A 23,704-nucleotide genomic window follows, 5' to 3' on the forward strand; every position below is an offset into this window, starting at 1 on the left:
ATATTTACAATTGAATTTTTTGGTTTAATTTTCATACTACAATAGTCCACATTGTAAGTATTTCAAGTGATTAGACGTTTAATTGAAGAAAATGTTGATACCGACATTACTTGTCAAAATGCTATATTAATGGAAAAGAGAATGGAGGAAGTAGAACATATAGTGAAAAAGTTAGATATGGCATTAAATTTAAAAATTCAAAATGAGGTTGGATCCCAAGGTAGTGGAGATAACAAATATTTTAGGGTTGTGATTGTGGGTGTGATTAGTATCCTGATCGCACTAGCCTTTATGAAATGTTTAAAAAAAATGATGTAAGATTATATAAGGTATATTATGGTTATTAGTTTGGTCTGTAATGCTATTGAAATGTAAGCAAATCTATGTAAAATTAAATTTTATGCTAATGAATTTGATGTTAGATGTATTTTTTGTTGTCAACTTACTATAGATTCATTTAATTTTGAATGAGATTGCATTACACTTTAAATATGTTAGCACATTAATGTATGGAAACATGGTAACAAATAATATGTAGCACATAATATTTGTTTCATTAATATGTAATAAGATGGTTCAAAATTTTATTTGATATGTGCATTAAGATTGTAGCACATAATGTAACTATAAACACATTCCAAAAAGATACCATAACATATCTTAATTTACGTAATCAAAAGTAAGTCATTGTTTATGCATTAACAAGATACACATGATTCTGATAAGCTAGTTTTCAAACATATGGACCAGCTTATAAAGTTATAAATACTAAACAAAAAGTAGTTTCAGTAGACAATGCTCTTCATTAACGAATGTTCTCAAATCTTTTTTAGAGGCCTAAAACCAGGTGTGGGCATGAAAGTAAATATGCTTGCAGATGTCCGTTGTAAGAGTCGTAATCAATTAAACCGTTTAATTAAAATAATTTAATTGTCTAAAATATGTTCAAAAATTTAGAATATTACTTAAAAAATTTAAATATGATATTTGTACTCATTAGATTTTTTCGAAAAATATAATTTTCTTCGAAAAATTACGTAAAAACGTGTACCAGTAAATTAACCGGCAATGCTAGCTTAAATCTATCCGATACTGTGCGAGAATAATAAAAACTGTAGAAAAACTTAGAAAACAAATAAAAGTTGAAAACTGGACACTAATTTAAAGGTTTGGCCCAAAGTTAGGCTAAACAGGCCAAAAACTCTAACAGGTTGGACCGGGCTCAAATTAGGCCAAAGCCCAACATATATATAACCTTAAGTGAGGCCATTTTAGCCTCACCACACTTCATAATAACACAAACACAGTTGAATGGAAGAGGAGAGAGGTGAGAGCTTTTCTACCATTGTTACTATTCACTCCTTTCTTTCAGTGGCCATAACTTGAGCTACGGTACTCCGATTTACGTGCCGTCAGCAGCTACGTGAAGCTCTCGCGAGTTCGTTAGTCCTAAGAAATTCAAAATTTAAGACTTGAGTTTTGAGTGAATTTTTGTGATTTGGGTGTTTAGGTACACTCTAACACTTGGTTGCTATTGGGTTTTGCTCTCAAAACTATTGGGTAAGGTAAGCTTGCTCTTATCTCTTGTGAATTTGTGTATTTAGAAATCCTAGTTATTAATTTGTGGTAATTAATGTGTATAGCTTGAAAAAATTGGTTGTTGATGCTTGTTGGAGTTGGTTGGTGATTTGTTGGTGACTTGATTTTAGTTGGAAGCTTGGTTTGGACTCAATTTAGTGTATAGCACATATTGAGAATTGGCCAAGGTATGGTTTCAGTTTCCTCTATGTAATATATAATATTTTTGGACACTTAGGCTAGTGGACCATAGGATAGGATTGAAATTAATTGTTGATAATTGTGACGAATGATATTTTTTTATAATTTTGATGATTATGGTGAATGATAATATTCATGTATGATGTGGAGTTTGGATAATGATAATTTTGAGGATTATTAATGTATGATGAGGTATTGATGTTGATAGAGGCTTACTTTGAGAGAAACACTGTATATGTTATTTTACTTTCAAAACTCTGTATGTCTGTATATAGTTAAACGGCCTAAACTCCGCGGGCTGAGGCTAGTTTCTTATGACTATTATACTCTCTTATATACTTATATGTTGTTATCTTGTATCTTTATCTTGTGCCTTAAGTTTATAGCTTCGTATGAATGTTTTGCGCTTTTGTAACTTTGTCTTTGAGCTTATTTCTTATATATATATATATATATATATATATATATATATATATATATATATATATATATATATATATAAGCCTAGAATTGTCGTAACCTTTGATTAACCTTTACTTTACGGCATGAGGTAAGGCTTAGGGTAATTAGGGTGTTACATTTAGTGGTAACATAGCGATTTGTCCTTGTGAGACTGAGGGATGGACCGATTGTGCTTCATTGCATACTCTGGGTCATATTCATTCATGCTATTTAGGTTATCTGCTTGATATATGTATAGCATGCTTGTTTGTGAGTGCCTTTTTGGGATAATTGAAGCACTAGGCTCGAGATATTGAGACTGATCACGTTGATATCCAATGCTTGGTGTGGACAAAACTCTGAATGGTGACTCATGGACGAGGTCAGACACGTACTCAAAGAGAGAGTGAGGGTAACCCGTCAGACAATCCCGCTGAACTCATGGCAGCGATGACTAACTTAGTTAACACGATTCAAGCGAGCAAGCCCTGCTATGACTACTCATGCTATGCGGCAAACAAGGCAATCAGCCGTAAACAAAAATGGAGAAGGTGCTAAGAACAACTTAGGTAGTGTTCCAAGAACTCTAGCTGTTTTTCTGAAAGTTGACCCACCGTTTTTCAATGGATCGACAAATCCTACTGAAGCAGACAACTGGTTCCAAGCTGTGGAGCATGCATTGCAAACTCAACATGTACCATATGATCAATTCGTGGAATATGCAGCTTATCAACTAGTGGGAGAAGCTCGGCAATGGTGGCAGGGAGAGCGACGACTGCTATACCAACAAAATATGGACATTACATGGGAGTTATTCCAGACAGCTTTCTATAATAAGTACTTTTATGAGTCAATAAGGGAGGCCAGAGAGTTGGAGCTCTTATAGCTGAAACAAGGGTCTATAACTATAGCTGAATACACCAGTAAGTTTGAGAAATTCTGTAGGTTCTCGAGAATAGGTCAGGGTGCCCCTGAGTCTTGTGAGGGCTAGAAATGCATCAAATACCAAGTAGGGCTGAGGGAATATATCATGCGTGTTGTGGCTCCATTGGAGATTAGGGGATTCTTGGAATTGGTGAACGAGGCAAGAGATGTGGAAGATTGCATTAGGGAGACGACTTTGACGAGAGATACTCACACGGGTACCAGTAGCAGAGGTCGTGGAAAGTATTTTTCACCAAGAGGCCGGATCTTCAAAAGGGACGGAAATGCCACTCAGCATCCTCATGGTCAAGGAAATTCCGAAGAAACAACAATGCCCAGTTTCACCAAGCGAAAGTAAATGGTCGATGCTATATACTTGTGGACTGTTTGGATACACTGCCAAGGATTGCCATCGTGGGAAAAACCAGGATGCGAGTCAGAACCAACAGTAAGGTCGTGTATTCGCTGTGAACTCCCTATATGGGAGCCTGAGATAAGAGGTAGGTATATAATTGATTATAAAGCTTTAACTGCATTGTGTGATATTAGAACACCGCGTTACACATAGCTTGTGATGGAGAGAAAGGTTTGAGAATAAAGGTGTCAAACTTAGTATCAAATTTAGGAACAAACTCACTTGTGTCGCGTAGAGTATTGCCGCTAGAGCTAATACACCTTAGGGACATTTTTTGTTGACGTGGGCAAATAACCCAATTCTTAAAGACCAACGAGTCAGAGTAACACTACAGAAGTATGGTGATCTTAGTGACGGTGTGAGGTGATGAACGAGATTTGCTCGATGGTCTAGATTTTCTTCTTATAGAAAGAATTACTTCGTTGTAAGCATAGCTCCAAACCAACAAACAATTCTCACATAAAAAATATTGAGTTGTCACATGTACAAACCCCAATGAAAATTAACCGAAGTATTTAGACTCCGGGTCGTCTCACAAAGAATTGCAATGAAGTGCTCAATTATTGGCTATGAAGTATATTTTGGGGTTTTTAGGATAAGAGACATGGAATGTAAATAGTAATGAAAATAAACTAACAACTAACAAAGCTCTTGGCTAGATATGAGAACTAGAAGTCCTATCCTAGTTATCCTCCTTAATTGTGATCACAAATTGTCCATTGCTACCACTTAGTTAACCTCTAACCATGGAGGAAAGTCAAGTGGATGAATCAACTTGATTCCATAAGTCCTAGCCAACTCCCAAGGGAAAGACTAGCGTTAGTGGTATCCAAATCAATTAGCAACTTCCAATTGTCAATCAATCAAAGGAATTAGATAACTCAAGCGTCACTAATTACTCCACCTAGGCCAAGAGTAAAGAGAACTACTCAAAAACTAGAGGAAACATTTTATCAAACACCTAGTGTGCAAGAAAAGTAAACATAACAAAATGCAAGAATTAAATGAAACCCATAACTATCAATAGCAAGAAATCAATAATAGTAAGCAAGATTAACATAAAAGAAAACATAAAATTGCATTAAAGAAAATTAAGATCCAACAATTTTTCATAAACATAAAAATGGCAAAATAAAGGAATTGACAAGTAAAATAAAAGAATAGATATGTAATAACAAGAAATTAAAAGGAAGAACTAAATCAAAACAAGAATTATATCTTGGATCCAAGAAAAGAATTAACTAAAACTACCCTAAAATCTAGAGAGAGAGAGGCTCCTCTCTCTCTAGAATTCTCCCTAAAACATGATGAAAACTAAAATATGGCTACTTGGTTCATTTCCCTTCAATCCTTGGGTTCAATAGCATCAGAAATGAGTTGGATTGGGCCCAAAATGAGCTAGAAATCGCCCCCAACGAGTTGCCCAAAATGGACCCACGCTGTTCCATCGGTGCGCATGCGTACAGTGCGCGTGCACACCTCTATGCATCAGGCAACCATTACAAATTTTATATCATTTTGAAGCCCCAGATGTTAGCTTTCCAACGCAACTGAAACCATCTCATTTGGACATCTGTAGCTCAAGTTGTGGTCGATTGAGTGCCAAGAGGTCAGGCTTGATAGCTTTACGGTTCCTTCATTTCTTCATGAGTTCTCCCACTTTGCATGCTTTTCTCCTCACTTATTCCATCCAATACTTGCCTTATGGACCTGAAATCACTCAACAAATCAAGGCATCGAATGGAATTAAAGTGAATTGAATTTAGCTATTTTAAGGCCTAAAAAGAATGTTTTCACATTTAAGCACAAATCAAGGGAGAATTGCAAAATCATGATATTTCATTGAATAAATGTGAGAAAAGGTGATAAAATCTCCCAAAATAAGCACAAGATAAACCACAAAATTGGGATTTATCAAATCTCCCCACACTTAAACCAAGCATGTCCTCATGCTAAGAATAAAGAAGGACAAGAAAATGGTATGAACATTTATTCAATGCAAAGAAACTATATAAACCTATCTACATGCGTGCAACTAAATGCAAAATGATTCTACCTACTTGGTTAAAAGTAAATCAATCTCCAAGAACCTATATGAACAAGTAGGGTTAAGATCATATGACAATTCATGAATCCTACCAATTCAAGTATCAAAATGAAGTTCAAATAGACTTACAAGAAAAAAGCTCATGAAAGCCGGGAACAAGGAATTGAGCATCGAACCCTCACCGAAAGTGTATCCGCTCTAGTCGCTCTAGTGTATAGGGTCGATCACTCAATTCTCTTCTAATAATGCTTTCCATGATTTATTTTTCATCTAACAATCAACAATTATTCAATGCATGCATACATTCATCAAGAGAACTTGTTCATAAGTTGTAATGGGGTTAGGGTAAAGGTAGGGATATATATGGTCAAGTGAGCTTGAAATTTGAATCTTTGATTAACCTAAGCTCTCACCAAACACATATAACAACCTATATAATTCTAATACACAGCCTAGCTACCCATGATTTCCACTTTTTCACATACTCATGCATTCTCTTTAATTCACATTCCATATGCATTGATTTTATTGAACTTTACTTTGGGGCATTTTGTCTCCTTTTTATTTATTTTTTTTTCTTTATATATATATATATTTTTTTTCTTTATCATTTTTTTCATTTTTTTTTGTTTTTTCAAAAGTATATACAAACGTATCAATGCATATGGTTTTACATATAGTGCATGAATATGTACCCAATTCCCAAAATCTTCAACAAAAATACAAAAACACACTTTTTCTCAACCAATGTCCCAAGTTTTCCATATCCAAATGATACACACCCTCACTAGCCTAAGCTAATCAAAGATCCAAATTAAGGACATTTATTATTTTTCACTTAAGGTTAGTGATGTGCTAAAATTAAGGATAAAAGGGATTAAATAGGCTCAAATTGGCTAACAATGGTTGATGAAAGGTAGGCTATTTGGGTAAGTGAGCTAAATAAAATGATGGCCTCAATCATATAAATGCATGTATACATAGAATAATGGACATAAAGAATCAAACAAATCAAAGATTACAATCATAGAAAAGAGAATAATGCACACAAGAATGAAAATAAGTGGTTATATATGATGTAACCACACAATTTGGCTCAAAACTCACATGCTTGTGTTCTTAGCTCAAAAACCATGTTCCAAAATACATTCTTCAAGCAAGTTTAACATTTTTTTTTCAAATTGGTAGGGTGCCCTAAAAATAGTTTCTTGGAAAAGAAATTATCACCCTAACCAAGTAGTCCTAACATAAAAAGAAATGATAGAATATATACAAATTATAACTAACATGCAACCTGTCATGCAATGCAACAACTAACTAACAAATACAAAAACTAAGAATTGGCGTTGAAAAAGGAAGTTGTTACCCATGGAGATCGGTCGGACGACCTCCCCACGCTTAAAAATTTGCACCGTCCTCGGTGCATGCAAAGAAGAGCAAGGTTGATGGGTAGCTACAATTGATGAGTTCCTTCAAAAATTTGTGCGGGTGAACTTGTTTGTTGCCCCATTAGAAGCTTTTCCATTCCTTTCCTTCTTGGTGGCCAACCTCAAAGGAGAGAAAAAGAAAGAAAATTAAGCCTACAACAAAGATAGCAAAGCATATAGAACATATGCGGGGACTAATGCCAAATAAGAGTAGGGTTCTCACTACATGTTAGCTACGCATGTGAGTGAGAAAGCAATTCAAGCAAAGGCATATTAACTAATGCTTGATGCAAGAGTAAAGTCAAAGCATGAAGAGTACTCAAAAGCATCAAGTTCAACTAGAAAGAATGGGTCATGAAAGACATGCAAGTTCATATCAATGCATAAAGAGTATAAGAGTCATACAAGATTAAGCATTGATTTAAAAGTTTCATCACCCAACAATATCAAACAAGTTAAGAAGCACCAAGATTAACTAAGAAATTCTCAACAATTGAGTAAGAGCATTCAACACTACTATTAAAATAAGAAACTCGAAAAAAATAAAGTAAAAACAGGCTATAAAACCAAAATGAAAATGCAAAGATGGTGGGCGAAATCGTGATTCATTCTTTTCACTTCAACAATCCAAGGTAATGGCTCCAAAGACTTGGTGCATAGAACCATGGTCCAAAATTAACTTCACAGTCTCGCTCAACTAACCAGCAAGTGCACTGGGTCATCCAAGTAATACCTTACGTGAGTAAGGGTCGATCCCATGGAGATTGTTGGTATGAAGCAAGCTATGGTCACCTTGTAAATCCCAGTCAGGTTAAATAACTAAATTAAGAGATTATAGGATTAAATTAAATAAACTGAAAATAAAGATAAAGTTACTCATGTAATCCAATGGTGGGAATTTCAGATAGGCGTATGGAGATGCTGTGTTCCTTCTGAATCTCTGCTTTCCTGCTGCTTTCATCCAATTCTTCTTTCTTCTTTCCATGGCAAACTGTATGTAGGGCATCACCATCATCAATGGCTACTTTTAATCCTCTCGGGAAAATGGTCCTATGCGCTGTCACTGCACGGCTAATCGTCTGGAGGCATCATCCTTGTTGATGGCTACATCCCATCCTCTCAGTGAAAATGGTCCAAATGCTCTGTCACAGCACGGCTAATCATCTGTCGGTTCTCAATCAGATTGGAGTAGAATCCATTGATTCTTTTGCGTCTGTCACTAACGCCCAGCCTTCAGGAGTTTGAAGCTCGTCACAGTCATTTAATACCGGAATCCTACTCGGAATACCACAGACAAGGTTAGACTTTCTGGATTCCCGGGATCCTACTTGGAATACCACAGACAAGGTTAGACTTTCCGGATCCCCATGAATGCCGCCATCCATCTAGCTTATACCACGAAGATTCTGTTGGGGAATCTAAGAGATATGCGCCCGGCCTAGAGTAGAACGGAAGTGGTTGTCAGTCACGTGCGTTCATAGGAGAGAATGATGATGAGTGTCACGGATCATCGCATTCATCAAGTTGAAGTGCAACGTATATCTTGGAATAAGAATAAAAGAGAATTGAATAAAAAGTAATAGTAATTGTATTGAAACTTGAGGTACAGCAGAGCTCCACACCCTTAATCTATGGTGTGCAAAAACTCCACCGTTGAAAATACATAAGTAAAAGGTTCAGGCATGGCCGAATGGCCAGCCCCCAAAACGTGATCACAGGATTCAAAATACAATCCAGGATGAGATTATGATAGTAAAAAGTTCTATTTATAATAAACTAGCTCCTAGGGTTTACATGAGTAAGTAATTGATGCATAAATCCACTTCCGGGGCCCACTTGGTGTATGTTTGGGCTGAGTTTGATCAATCCACGAGCTGAGGCTTCTCTTGGAGTTGAACTCCGAGTTATGACGTGTTTTGGGCGTTCAACTCCGGATCATGACGTTTTTCTGGCGTTTAACTCCAGACAGCAGCATGTACTTGGCGTTGGCGTTCAACGCCAAGTTACGTCATCAATTTCCGAATAAAGTATGGACTATTATATATTGCTGGAAAGCCCTGGATGTCTAGTTTCCAACGCCGTTGAGAACGCGCCAATTGGAGTTCTGTAGCTCCAGAAAATCTATTTTGAGTGCAGGGAGGTCAGATTCCAACAGCATCAGCAGTCCTTTTGTCAGCCTTTTTCAGAGTTTTGCTCAAGTCCCTCAATTTCAGCCAGAAATTACCTGAAATCACAGAAAAACACACAAACTCATAGTAAAGTCCAGAAATGTGAATTTAACATAAAAACTAATGAAAACATCCCTAAAAGTAGCTTGAACTTATTAAAAACTTCCTAAAAACAATGCCAAAAAGCGTATAAATTATCCGCTCATCACAACACCAAACTTAAATTGTTGCTTGTCCCCAAGCAACTGAAAATCAAATAGGATAAAAATAAGAGAATATACTATAAATTCCAGAATATCAATGAATATTAATTATAATTAGATGAGCGGGACTTGTAGCTTTTTGTTTCTGAACAGTTTTGGCATCTCACTTTTTCCTTTGAAGTTCTGAATGTTTGGCTTCTTTAGGAACTTAGAATTTTGGATAGTGTTATTGACTTTCCTAGTTAAGCATGTTGATTCTTGAACACAACTACTTATGAGTCTTGGACGTGGCCCTAAGCACTTTGTTTTCCAGTATTACCACCGGATACATAAATGCCACAGACACATAACTGGGTGAACCTTTTCAGATTGTGACTCAGCTTTGCTAGAGTCCCCAGTTAGTGGTGTCCAGAGCTCTTAAGCACACTCTTTTTGCTTTGGATCACGACTTTAACCACTCAGTCTCAAGCTTTTCACTTGGACCTTCATGACACAAGCACATGGTTAGGGACAGCTTGATTTAGCCGCTTAGGCCTGGATTTTATTTCCTTGGGCCCTCCTATCCATTGATGCTCAAAGCCTTGGATCCTTTTTACCCTTACCTTTTGGTTTTAAGGGCTATTGGCTTTTTCTGCTTGCTTTTTCTTTTTCTTTCTATTTTTTTCGCCACTTTTTTTTTTCGCAAGCTTTCTTTTTCACTGCTTTTTCTTGCTTCAAGAATCAATTTCATGATTTTTCAGATCATCAATAACATTTCTCTTTGTTCATCATTCTTTCAAGAGCCAATAATTTTAACATTCATAAACAACAAGATAAAAAATATGCACTGTTCAAGCATTCATTCAGAAAACAAAAAGTATTGTCACCACATCAATATAATTAAATTAAATTCAAGGATAAATTCGAAATTCATGTACTTCTTGTTCTTTTGAATTAAAACATTTTTCATTTAAGAGAGGTGAAGGATTAATGGATTTATTCATAACTTTAAGACATAGTTACTAACTACTAATAGACACAAGTATAGATAAACATATAACATAAAAAAAACGAAAAGCAGAAGAAAATTTTAAGAACAAGGAATGAGTCCACCTTAGTGAGGGTGGCGCCTTCTTGAAGGACCATTGATGTCCTTGAGCTCTACTATGTCTCTGAATTGTTGTAATTTAGTTTCTCTTAGTTTCCTCTTCAGAGTCCTTTCAGGTTCTGGATCAGCTTCAACAAGAATGCTTTTTTCCTTGTTCCTGCTCATATGAAAGAGAAGAGGAAAAGAAAAGGAAGAGGAATCCTCTATGTCATAGTAAAGAGGATCCTTATTATTAGTAGAAGAAGAAAGGGGATAATGGAAGGAGAGGGATGAATAGTCTGTATAAAGAGTAAGGATAGGGGAGGTGATAAGAGATGAAGAGAAGTGTTAGTAAATAAATAAATAAATAGAAGAAGATGAGAGAGGGATTTTCGAAAATATTTTTGAAAAGGAGTTAGTAATTTCGAAAATTAAAGATGAATTAAAATTAAAATTAAAACTTGAAACAATTAGTTAATTAAAAAGAATTTTTGAAAAAGAGGGAAGTATTTTCGAAAATTAGAGAGGGAAAGGTAGTTAGGTGGTTTTGAAAAAGATAAGAAACAACCAAAAAGTCAAATTTGAAAAAGATAAGAAAATAAGTTAGATAAGATATTTTGAAATCAAATTTTGAAAAAGATAAAATTTTGAAAAAGATAAGATAAAAAGATAAGATAATTAGATAAGATAAAAAGATATGATTTTTGAAAAGATAAGATTAAAAAGATATTTTTTTGAAAAGATATGATTTTAAAAGATATGGTTTTAAAAAGATATGATTGAAATTAGTTTTGAAAAAGATTTAATTTTTAAAATTAAAATTAATTACTTAACTAACAAGAAACTAAAAGATAAGATTCTAGAATTTAACGATTGAACCTTTCTTAACAAGAAAGTAACAAACTTCAAATTTTTGAATCAATCACATTTACTTGTTAGCTAATTTTCGAAAATATGATGTAAAAGATAAGAAAAAGATTTTGAAAAATATTTAAAAAAAAATTCGAAAATTACTAAAAAAAAAGGAAAAGATTTAATTTTTGAAAAAGTTTTGAAAAGATAAGAATTTTAAAATTGAAACTTTGACTTGACTTGTAAGAAACAACTAATTTTTAAAATTTTTGACTAAGTCAACTCAAATTTTCGAAAATTAGGAGATAAAAAAGGAAAAGATATTTTTTTTTATTTTTGAATTTTTTTATGATGAGAGAGAAAAACACAAAAATGACCCAAAACATGAAAATTTTGGATCAAAACACAAGATGCATGCAAGAACACTATGAATGTCAAGATGAACACCAAGAACACTTTGAAGATCATGATGAATATCAAGAACATAATTTTGAAAAATTTTTGATGCAAAGAAAACATGCAAGACACCAAACTTAGAAATCTTTAATGCATGGACTCTAACAAACGAAAAATGCATATGAAAAACAACAAACAACACAAAACAAGAAATCATCAAGATCAAACAAGAAGACTTGTCAAGAACAACTTGAAGATCATGAAGAACACTATGAATGCATGGAATTTCGAAAAATGCAAGAAAATTTTTTTAAAGCATGCAATTGACACCAAACTTAAAAGTTGACTCAAGACTCAAACAAGAAACACAAAATATTTTTTATTTTTATGATTTTATGTTTTTTTTTTGTATTTTTATTATTTTTTTCGAAAATATTCTTTAAAAAAACGAAAATAAAGAAAAAAAAAATTTTGAAAATTTTTTTTGAAAACTTTTTGAAAGGAAAATTACCTAATCTGAGCAACAAGACGAACCGTTAGTTGTCCATACTCGAACAATCCCCGGCAACGGCGCCAAAAACTTGGTGGGCGAAATCGTGATTCATTCTTTTCACTTCAACAATCCAAGGTAATGGCTCCAAAGACTTGGTGCACAGAACCATGGTCCAAAATTAACTTCACAGTCTCGCTCAACTAACCAGCAAGTGCACTGGGTCGTCCAAGTAATACCTTACGTGAGTAAGGGTCGATCCTACGGAGATTGTTGGTATGAAGCAAGCTATGGTCACCTTGTAAATCCCAGTCAGGTTAAATAACTAAATTAAGAGATTATAGGATTAAATTAAATAAACTGAAAATAAAGATAAAGTTACTCATGTAATCCAATGGTGGGAATTTCAGATAGGCGTATGGAGATGCTGTGTTCCTTCTGAATCTCTGCTTTCCTGCTGCTTTCATCCAATTCTTCTTTCTTCTTTCCATGGCAAACTGTATGTAGGGCATCACCATCATCAATGGCTACTTTTAATCCTCTCGGGAAAATGGTCCTATCCGCTGTCACTGCACGGCTAATCGTCTGGAGGCATCACCCTTGTTGATGGCTACATCCCATCCTCTCAGTGAAAATGGTCCAAATGCTCTGTCACAGCACGGCTAATCATCTGTCGGTTCTCAATCAGGTTGGAGTAGAATCCATTGATTCTTTTGCGTCTGTCACTAACGCCCAGCCTTCAGGAGTTTGAAGCTCGTCACAGTCATTCAATACCGGAATCCTACTCGGAATACCACAGACAAGGTTAGACTTTCCAGATTCCCGGGATCCTACTTGGAATATCACAGACAAGGTTAGACTTTCCGGATCCCCATGAATGCCGCCATCCATCTAGCTTATACCACGAAGATTATGTTGGGGAATCTAAGAGATATGCGCCCGGCCTAGAGTAGAACGGAAGTGGTTGTCAGTCACGTGCGTTCATAGGAGAGAATGATGATGAGTGTCACGGATCATCACATTCATCAAGTTGAAGTGCAACGTATATCTTGGAATAAGAATAAAAGAGAATTGAATAAAAAGTAATAGTAATTGTATTGAAACTTGAGGTACAGCAGAGCTCCACACCCTTAATCTATGGTGTGCAGAAACTCCACCGTTGAAAATACATAAGTAAAAGGTTCAGGCATGGCCGAATGGCCAGCCCCAAAACGTGATCACAGGATTCAAAATACAATCCAGGATGAGATTATGATAGTAAAAAGTTCTATTTATAATAAACTAGCTCCTAGGGTTTACATGAGTAAGTAATTGATGCATAAATCCACTTCTGGGGCCCACTTGGTGTATGTTTGGGTTGAGCTTGATCAATCCACGAGCTGAGGCTTCTCTTGGAGTTGAACTCCGAGTTATGACGTGTTTTGGGCGTTCAACTCCGGATCATGACATTTTTCTGGCGTTTAACTCCAGACAGCAGCATGTACTTGGCATTGGCGTTCAACGCCAAGTTACATCGTCAATTTCCGAATAAAGTATGGACTATTATATATTTCTGGAAAGCCCTGGATGTCTACTTTCCAACGCCATTGAGAGCGCGCCAATTGGAGTTCTGTAGCTCCAGAAAATCCATTTTGAGTGCAGGGAGGTCAGATTCCAACAGCATCAGCAGTCCTTTTGTCAGCCTTTTTCAGAGTTTTGCTCAAGTCCCTCAATTTCAGCCAGAAATTACCTGAAATCACAGAAAAACACACAAACTCATAGTAAAGTCCAGAAATGTGAATTTAACATAAAAACTAATGAAAACATCCTTAAAAGTAGCTTGAACTTATTAAAAACTTCCTAAAAACAATGCCAAAAAGCGTATAAATTATCCGCTCATCAAAAGAATAAAAGTATGAAAATGTAATGGACAAAAGAAAATGGAAAATGGGAGAAAAAACTCTTTTTTTTACCGGCACAGACGCATCATGCACGCTTACGCGCCGATGTGCAGTTTGGCCGAAGGACACGTACGCGCCAGGTGCATGCACGTGTGGGTTGCAGGCACAGAGTAGGCACAAACTAGGCATAACTCTCAGGAACATATACCAGGAGGGCAGGTGGCACTATCGGCGCGTGCATTGCACAATTGGCATCAAGGACGCGTACGCGCCAGGCGCGTACGCGCGGGTTGGTTTGTGCCTCAGGCATGGTGCTGGCGTAATGTAGGCACAACTCTCGGGTCAATGTATGGAGGGATGAATTTTTCAATCCACGCGTACGCGTACATGGCGCGTTCGCGTGGGTGATCGAAAATGCTTAAGGCGCGCGTACGCGCCAGGTGCATGCACGCGCGGGTTGATGCACTATTTTTCAAAATTTTTCATGTTCTTGCACCAATCCAAGCATTCCAAACCTCCAAACAGATGCCCAAACACCATAAAACCTTATTTAACATACTAGACTACCAAATATACTCAACAAACTACTCTAAATATGAATTTAAACTAATTCTACCAATATTTACAAAAGAGAAAATGAAAAGATATTACCATGGTGGGGTGTCTCCCACCTATCACTTTTGTTTATTGTCCTTAAGTTGGACTTATGGGGAGCTCCTCTCAAGGTGGCTTGTGCTTGAAGCTATCCTTGAACATTCACCAATGCTTGAGTCTCCAATAAGCTCCATTCTTCAAAGATGATAACTCCAAGCCTTGATGGAGTTCCACACAAGCCATGGGCTCCCAAATTTGATTCTCCTTGTGCAATCCGGGATCCCACACTTTGTTTTGACGCCCATCTTCAAATTGATCATCATGATTCCAATTGGGTGGCATGACCTTAGAATTCTCAATTAAGCACCCAAACATTCTCCTAGACCTATGCAATTTAGTTCCACACCAAACCTTGCAATCAAACTTTGAGCATGCAACCATAATGAACCTAGAATGATGTTTCCAACCACTACATGACTCTTTCTTACTCCTCAATCCACAAAGAGCTCTAAGTTGACCATCATTTTCAAGCAAACCATATTCAAGTGGGATAATAAAACCTAGGGATAAGAGTTTTACCCACTTGAATGTTGTATTGGATGGTGACTTAGGAAGGGATGTCTCCAATGGTCTTGCAAGTTCCACTCCCTTGTGCTCTTCTTTGATTATCTCCATCTCTTCACAAGCTTCTTCAATTTCAACCTCTTCCTCTTGGTAGCTTCCTTCCAATTCAATCTCTTCTTCATTGCTCACCAAGGGTATGAGAGGTGAGGTATTTTCTTCCTTGATCTCAATTTTAAGCCCAATAGGAGAGGATTCAATTGTAGATAAGAAATTCTCAATGATTGAATCCATCTCTTGATCAACCTCTTCCAATCTTTCATCACTCATACTATGCCTTGGAGGTTGCGCATTATCCTCCTCAACATCATTTTCAAGTTCAATGGAAGAAAGTTCAAGAACTTCCACAAGATCATCAACAATATCACTTGGTGTGGAAGTGTTCTCAAGCTTGAAATCCACCTCTTGTTTAACTTCCTCTAACTCTTCAACTACTTCTTCTTCATTAACAAACTTTCCCTCCTCCACTTGTTGCAAGACATGCCCCATCTTCTTGTCTTCATGTTGAGATTCTAAAATCTCCTTCATGCTCCTTTATTCGGTTAATTTCTCATATTCATTCATGGAGGTGCTTTGCTTGTTGCATGATGATGAGCGGATAATTTGTACGCTTTTTGGCATTATTTTTAGTATGTTTTTAGTATGATCTAGTTAGTTTTTAGTATATTTTTATTAGTTTTTAGTTAAAATTCACTTTTCTGGACTTTACTATGAGTTTGTGTGTTTTTCTGTGATTTCAGGTATTTTCTGGCTGAAATTGAGGGACCTGAGCAAAAATCTGATTCAGAGACTGAAAAGGACTGCAGATGCTGTTGGATTCTGACCTCCCTGCACTCGAAGTGGATTTTCTGGAGCTACAGAAGCCTAATTGGCGCGCTCTCAACGGCGTTGGAAAGTAGACATCCTGGGCTTTCCAGCAATATATGATAGTCCATACTTTGCCCAAGATTTGATGGCCCAAACCGGCGTTCAAAGTCACCTTCAGAATTCCCAGCGTTAAACGCCGGAACTGGCACAAGAATGGGAGTTAAACGCCCAAACTGGCACCAAAGCTGGCGTTTAACTCCAAGAAGAGTCTCTACACGAAAAATGCTTCATTGCTCAGCCCAAGCACACACCAAGTGGACCCGGAAGTGGATTTTTATGTCATTTACTCATCTTTGTAACCCTTAGGCTACTAGTTTCCTATAAGTAGGACCTTTTACTATTGTATTTTCATCTTCTGATCTTTGGAATCTTTTGTTCTTGAGATCTTTTGATCACTTTGGGAGGCTGGCCATTCGGCCATGCCTAGACCTTGTTCTTATGTATTTTCAACGGTGGAGTTTCTACACACCATAGATTAAGGTGTGGAGCTCTGCTGTACCTCGAGTATTAATGCAATTACTATTGTTCTTCTATTCAATTCCGCTTGTTCTTGTTCTAAGATATTCATTTACACCCAAGAACATGATGAATGTGATGATTATGTGACACTCATCATCATTCTCACTTATGAACAAGTGATTGACAACCACTCTGTTCTACAAGCAAACAAGGCTCTAATGTTTATCTCTTGGATTCTTGATACACGATGCATGGTTGATCGCCTGACAACCGAGCCAGCCATTCCGTGAGATCAGAGTCTTCGTGGTATAGGCAAGAACTGATGGCGGCATTCAAGAGAATCCGGAAGGTCTAACCTTGTCTGTGGTATTCTGAGTAGGATTCAATGATTGAATGACTGTGACATGCTTCAAACTCCTGAGGGCGGGGCGTTAGTGACAGACGCAAAAGAATCACTGGATTCTATTCCGGCCTGATCGAGAACCGACAGATGGATAGCCGTGCCGTGACAGGGTGCGTTGAACATTTCCACTGAGAGGATGGGAGGTAGCCACTGACAACGGTGAAACCCTTGCATAAGCTTGCCATGGAAAGGAGTAAGAAGGATTAGATGAAGACAGTAGGAAAGCAGAGAGACGGAAGGGACCAAGCATCTTCATACGCTTATCTGAAATTCCTACCAATGAATTACATAAGTACCTCTATCTTTATCTTTATGTTTTATTCGTATATCACTATACCCATCTGAGTCTGCCTGACTAAGATTTACAAGGTGACCATAGCTTGCTTCATACCAACAATCTCTGTGGGATCGACCCTTACTCGCGTAAGGTTTATTACTTGGACGACCCAGTGCACTTGCTGGTTAGTTGTGCGGAGTTGTGATGAAGAGTTGAGACCTCAATGAGCGTACCATGTTGATGGCGCCATTGATGATCACAATTTCGTGCACCAAGTTTTTGGCGCCGTTGCCGGGGATTGTTTGAGTATGGACAACTGACGGTTCATCTTGTTGCTTAGATTAGGTATTTTTCAGAATTCTTAAGAGTGAATTCTAGTGTTTCAAAGTGATGATCTTACCATCACCAAAGCTGATTGATTCTCATCAATTTAGCTCTTGAATGCAATGTCCTGCTGAAGCTTGGCTATCCATGTCTAAATCCTTTAGACTAAAAGCTTTAGACTAACATTGCATGATTCCTGAAATTCTCATTAAGAATTTTGATCCCTTTATTTTCTTTTTCCACTTAAATTTTTGAAAAAAAATCCAAAAAAAAAAAATTTCAAAATCATAAAAAACCAAAAAACATTTGATGTTTCGTGTTTGAGTCTAGTGTCTAATTTTAAGTTTGGTGTCTTGCATGCATTGTGTATTTGATCTTGGTTCTATTTTCAAGTCAATAGTACAGGGAACTGAAGATTCAGAACATGCAGCAGAGGAATTACACAGAAAAAGCTGGGCGTTCAAAACGCCCAGTGAAGAAGGACAGACTGGCGTTTAAACGCCAGCCAGGGTGCCTGGTTGGGCGTTTAACGCCCAAAAAGGTAGTGCATTGGGCGTTAAACGCCAGAATGTGCACCATTCTGGGTGTTTAACGCCAGGATGGCACAAGGGGGAGGATTTTGTTTTCAAACCAATTTTTTTTCAAGTTTTCAAAGTTTTTCAAAATCAAATCTTTTTCAAATCATATCTTTTCAATCAAATGTTTTCAAAATCAATTTCCTTCCTTTTTCAAAAGATACTTGCTAACAATTAATGATTTGATTGAACATTTCAAGTATGTTACCTTTTCTGTTGAGAAAGGTTTAATGTTTGAATCATATCTTTTCTTGATAGCCAAGTTACTAATTTTTAAAATCAAATCTTTTTAAAATTGTTTTCAAATCATATTTTCTCAATCACATTTTTTTTAAAAACCAATCATATCTTCTTAACCACATCTTTTTCAAAATAGTTTTCAATCAAATCTTTTTGACTTCTAATTTCAAAATCTTTTTCAAAAATCACTTGATTTCTTTCCCACTCTTATTTTCGAAAATTAATTAGTATTTTTCAAAATATTTTCAAATTCTTTAACTTAATTTTCGAAAAAGCTCTTCCTCTCTTCTCACATCCTTCTATTTATGGAGTACCACTCCTCCTCAATGCACAATTCGAACTCTATCTGATTAAGTTCGAATTCTTCTACCTCTTTCTTCTATTATTCTATTCCTCTGACACCTCAAGGAATCTCTATACTGTGACATAGAGGATTCCACATTTTCTTGTTCTCTTCTCTTTCATATGAGCAGGAACAAAGACAAAGGCATTCTTGTTGAAGCTGACCCTGAACCTGAAAGGACCTTGAAGCGAAAGCTAAGAGAAGCTAAGGCACAACTCTCTGTAGAGGACCTAACAGAAATCTTCAAAGAAGAAGAACCCATGGCAGCCGAAAACAACAACAATGCAAACAATGCAAGGAAGGTGCTGGGTGACTTTACTGCACCTACTCCCAATTTCTATGGGAGAATCATCTCTATCCCTGCCATTGGAGCAAACAACTTTGAGCTTAAGCCTCAATTAGTTTCTCTAATGCAACAGAATTGCAAGTTCCATGGACTTCCACTGGAAGATCCTCATCAGTTCTTAGCTGAATTCTTGCAAATCTGTGACACTGTCAAGACTAATGGGGTTGACCCTGAGGTCTACAGACTTATGCTATTCCCTTTTGCTGTAAGAGACAGAGCTAGGACATAGTTGGACTCACAACCTAAAGAAAGCCTGGACTCATGGGAAAAGCTAGTCAATGCCTTCTTGGCAAAGTTCTTTCCACCTCAAAAATTGAGTAAGCTTAGAGTGGAAGTCCAAACCTTCAGACAGAAGGATGGAGAATCCCTCTATGAAGCTTGGGAAAGATACAAGCAATTGATCAGAAAATGTCCTTCTGACATGCTTTCTGAATGGAGCATCATAGGTATTTTCTATGATGGTCTCTCTGAACTATCCAAGATGTCTTTGGATAGCTCTGCTGGAGGATCTCTTCATCTGAAGAAGACGCCTACAGAAGCTCAAGAGCTAATTGAAATGGTTGCAAATAATCAATTCATGTACACTTCTGAAAGGAATCCTGTGAACAATGGGACTAATCAGAAGAAAGGAGTTCTTGAGATTGATACTCTGAATGCCATATTGGCTCAGAATAAAATATTGACTCAACAAGTCAATTTGATTTCTCAAAGTCTGTCTGGAATGCAAAATGCACCAAGCAGTACTAAGGATGCTTCATCTGAAGAAGAAGCTTATGATCCTGAGAACCCTTCAATGGAAGAGGTGAATTACCTAGGAGAACCCTATGGAAACACCTATAATTCTTCATGGAGAAATCATCCAAATTTTTCATGGAAGGATCAACAGAGACCTCAACAAGGTTTCAACAACAATAATGGTGGAAGAAACAGGTTTAGCAATGGCAAGCCTTTTCCATCATCTTCTCAGCAACAGACAGAGAGTTCTAAGCAGAGCCACTCTGACTTAGCAACCATGGTCTCTGATCTAATCAAAACCACTCAAAGTTTCATGACTGAAACAAGGTCCTCCATTAGGAATTTGGAGGCACAAGTGGGACAGCTGAGCAAGAAAATTACTGAACTCCCTCCTAGTACTCTCCCAAGCAATACAGAAGAAAATCCAAAAGGAGAGTGCAAGGCCATCAACATGGCCGAATTTGGAGAGGAAGGAGAGGAAGTGAACGCCACTGAGGAAGACCTCAATGGGCGTCCACTAATCTCCACTGAGTTCCCCAATGAGGAACCATGGGAATCTGAGGCTCAAAATGAGACCATAGAGATTCCATTGGACTTACTTCTGCCTTTCATGAGCTCTGATGAGTATTCTTCCTCTGAAGAGGATGAGTATGTCACTGAAGAGCAAGTTGCTAAATACCTTAGAGCAATCATGAAGCTAAATGACAAGTTATTTGGAAATGAGACTTGGGAGGATGAACCCCCTTTGCTCACCAAAGAATTGGATGACTTGTCTAGGCAGAAACTACCTCAAAAGAGGCAGGACCCTGGGAAGTTTTCCATACCTTGTACCATAGGCACCATGACCTTCAAGAAGGCCTTGTGTAGGGTCAAGTGTAAACCTCATGCCTCTCTCTGTAATGGAGAAGTTAGGGATCTTTGAGGTGCAAGCTGCAAAAATCTCATTAGAGATGGCAGACAACTCAAGAAAACAAGCTCATGGACTTGTAGAGGATGTTTTGGTGAAGATTGAAGACCATTACATCCCTGCTGATTTCATAGTCCTAGAGACTGGGAAGTGCATGGATGAATCCATCATCCTTGGCAGACCCTTCCTAGCCACAGCAAAGGCTGTGATTGATGTTGATGGAGGTGAACTGATCATTCAAGTAAATGAAGAATCCTTTGTGTTTAAGGCTCAAGGATATCCCTCTGTCACCATGGAGAGGAAGCATGAAGAGCTTCTCTCAAATCAGAGTCAAACAGAGCCCCCACAGTCAAACTCTAAGTTTGGTGTTGGGAGGCCACAACCAAACTCTAAGTTTGGTGTTGAACCCCCACATTCAAACTCTAAGTTTGGTGTTGGGAGGTTCCAACATAGCTCTGAGCATTTCTGAGGCTCCATGAGAGTCATCTGTCAAGCTACTGACATTAAAGAAGCGCTTGTTGGGAGGCAACCCAATGTTATATTTTATATATTTTTCTTTGTTATTCTATTTTATTTTGTAGGTTGATGGTCATGAGAAGTCACAAAATCAATTGAAGAAGCAAAAACAGAATGAAAAACAGGAAGAAAAACAGCACACCCTGGAGGAAGAACCTACTGGCGTTTAAACGCCAGTAAGGTTAGCAGATGGGCGTTTAACGCCCAGTCTGGCACCATTATGGGCGTTTAACGCCAGAAAGGGGCACCAGACTGGCGTTAAACGCCAGGAAAGGGCAAGAACCTGGCGTTAAACGCCAGAAATGGGCACCAGCCCGGCGTTTAACACCAGAATTGGCTCAAAACGTGATTTTGCATGCCATTTGGTGCAGGGATGACTTTTCCTTGACACCTCAGGATCTGTGGACCCCACAGGATCCCCACCAACCCCACCACTCTCTCTCTTCTTCCCCATTCACTAATCACCTCAATACCTCTTCCCCAAAAACCCTTCACCTATCAAAGCCCATCTTCTCTTCACCACTCACATCCATCCTTCATAAAACCCCACCTACCTCACCATTCAAATTCAAACCACTTTCCCACCCAAACCCACCCTCACATGACCGAACCATGAGCCCCCCTCTCCTATATAAACCCCTCTTCACCCCTTCATTTTCACACAACCTAAACACCACTTCTTCCCCTTCTTAGCCGAAAACAAAAGCCATTCCCATCTCCTTCATTTCTTCTTCTTTTACTCTCTTCTTTCTTAATTTGCTCGAGGACGAGCAAACCTTTTAAGTTTGGTGTGGTAAAAGCATTGCTTTTTGTTTTTCCATAACCATTTATGGCATCCAAGGCCGGAGAAACCTCTAGAAAAAGGAAAGGGAAGGCAAAAGCTTCCACCTCCGAGTCATGGGAGATGGAGAGATTCATCTCAAGGGTGCATCAAGACCACTTCTATGAAGTTGTGGCCTTGAAGAAGGTGATCCCCGAGGTCCCTTTTTCACTCAAAAAGAGTGAATATCCGGAGATCCGACATGAGATCCGAAGAAGAGGTTGGGAAGTTCTTACCAACCCCATTCAACAAGTCGGAATCTTAATGGTTCAAGAGTTCTATGCCAATGCATGGATCACCAAGAACCATGATCAAAGTGTGAACCCGGATCCAAAGAATTGGCTTATAATGGTTCGGGGGAAATACTTGGATTTTAGTCCGGAAAATGTAAGGTTGGCATTCAACTTGCCCATGATGCAAGGAGATGAACATCCTTACACAAGAAGGGTCAACTTTGATCAAAGGTTGGACCAAGTCCTCAATGACATTTGTGAAGAGGGCGCCCAATGGAAGAGAGATTCAAGAGGGAAGCCGGTTCAACTAAGAAGGCATGACCTCAAGCCCATGGCTAGAGGATGGTTGGAGTTTATCCAACGCTCAATCATTCCCACTAGCAACCGGTCCGAAGTTACTCTAGACCGGGCCATCATGATTCATAACATCATGATTGGAGAAGAAGCGGAAGTTCATGAGGTTATAGCCCAAGAACTCTATAAGGTGGCGGACAAGTCCTCTACCTTGGCAAGGTTAGCCTTTCCTCATCTCATTTGTCACCTCTGTTATTCAGTTGGAGTTGACATAGAGGGAGATACCCCCATTGATGAGGATAAGCCCATCACTAAGAAAAGGATGGAGCAAACAAGAGACCCCTCTCATCATGAGATCCCTGAGATGCCTCAAGGGATGCACTTTCCTCCACAAAACTATTGGGAGCAACTAAACACCTCCCTAGGAGAATTGAGTTCCAACATGGGACAACTAAGGGTGGAGCACCAAGAACATTCCATCCTCCTCCATGAAATTAGAGAAGATCAAAGAATCATGAGAGAGGAGCAACAAAGACAAGGAAGAGACATTGAGGAGCTCAAGCACTCCATAAGACCTTCAAGAGGAAGAACAAGCCGCCATCACTAAGGTGGACCCGTTCTTTAATCTCCTTGTTCTTTATTTCCCTATTTTTCGAATTTTAGTGCTTATGTCTATCTATGTTTGTGTCTTGTGATCATTAGTGTCTTAGTGTCTATGCCTTAAAGTTATGAATGTCCTATGAATCCATCACCTCTCTTGAATAAAAAATGTTCTTAATTGAAAAAAAAGGAAAGAATTGCATGAATTTTGAATTTTATAACAGTTTGATTATTTTGATGTGGTGGCATTACTTTTGTCTTCTGAATGTATGCTTAAACAGTGCATATGTCTTTTGAATTTGTGGTTCATGAATGTTGGCTCTTGAAAGAATGATGAAAAAGGAGACATGTTACTGAGGATCTGAAAAATCATAAAAATGATTCTTGAAGCAAGAAAAAGCAGTGAATACAAAAAAAAAAAGAGAAAGAGAAAGACGAAAAAAAAAGAAAAAAAAAAGAAAA

The 23,704-nt window shown here is 37.8% G+C and overlaps 1 protein-coding gene and 1 non-coding gene across 2 annotated transcripts; one reads left to right on the plus strand and one right to left on the minus strand.

The window, feature by feature from the left end:
• The first annotated feature begins 2,713 nt into the window (after nucleotides 1-2,713).
• On the plus strand, nucleotides 2,714-3,106 carry LOC130934316 (uncharacterized). The gene has a single exon (XM_057863899.1). It carries the CDS (start codon nucleotides 2,714-2,716, stop codon nucleotides 3,104-3,106), a length of 393 nt encoding a protein of 130 aa, XP_057719882.1.
• A 16,350-nt stretch (nucleotides 3,107-19,456) lies between these two features.
• LOC130937121 (small nucleolar RNA R71) lies at nucleotides 19,457-19,564 on the minus strand. Its single transcript, XR_009068353.1, has one exon. It is a non-coding gene; the product is annotated as a small nucleolar RNA R71 (small nucleolar RNA).
• Between the last annotated feature and the right edge of the window lie 4,140 nt (nucleotides 19,565-23,704).

This window comes from Arachis stenosperma, chromosome 6 (assembly GCF_014773155.1).
Source record: "Arachis stenosperma cultivar V10309 chromosome 6, arast.V10309.gnm1.PFL2, whole genome shotgun sequence".
Classification (NCBI taxonomy): Eukaryota; Viridiplantae; Streptophyta; class Magnoliopsida; order Fabales; family Fabaceae; genus Arachis; species Arachis stenosperma.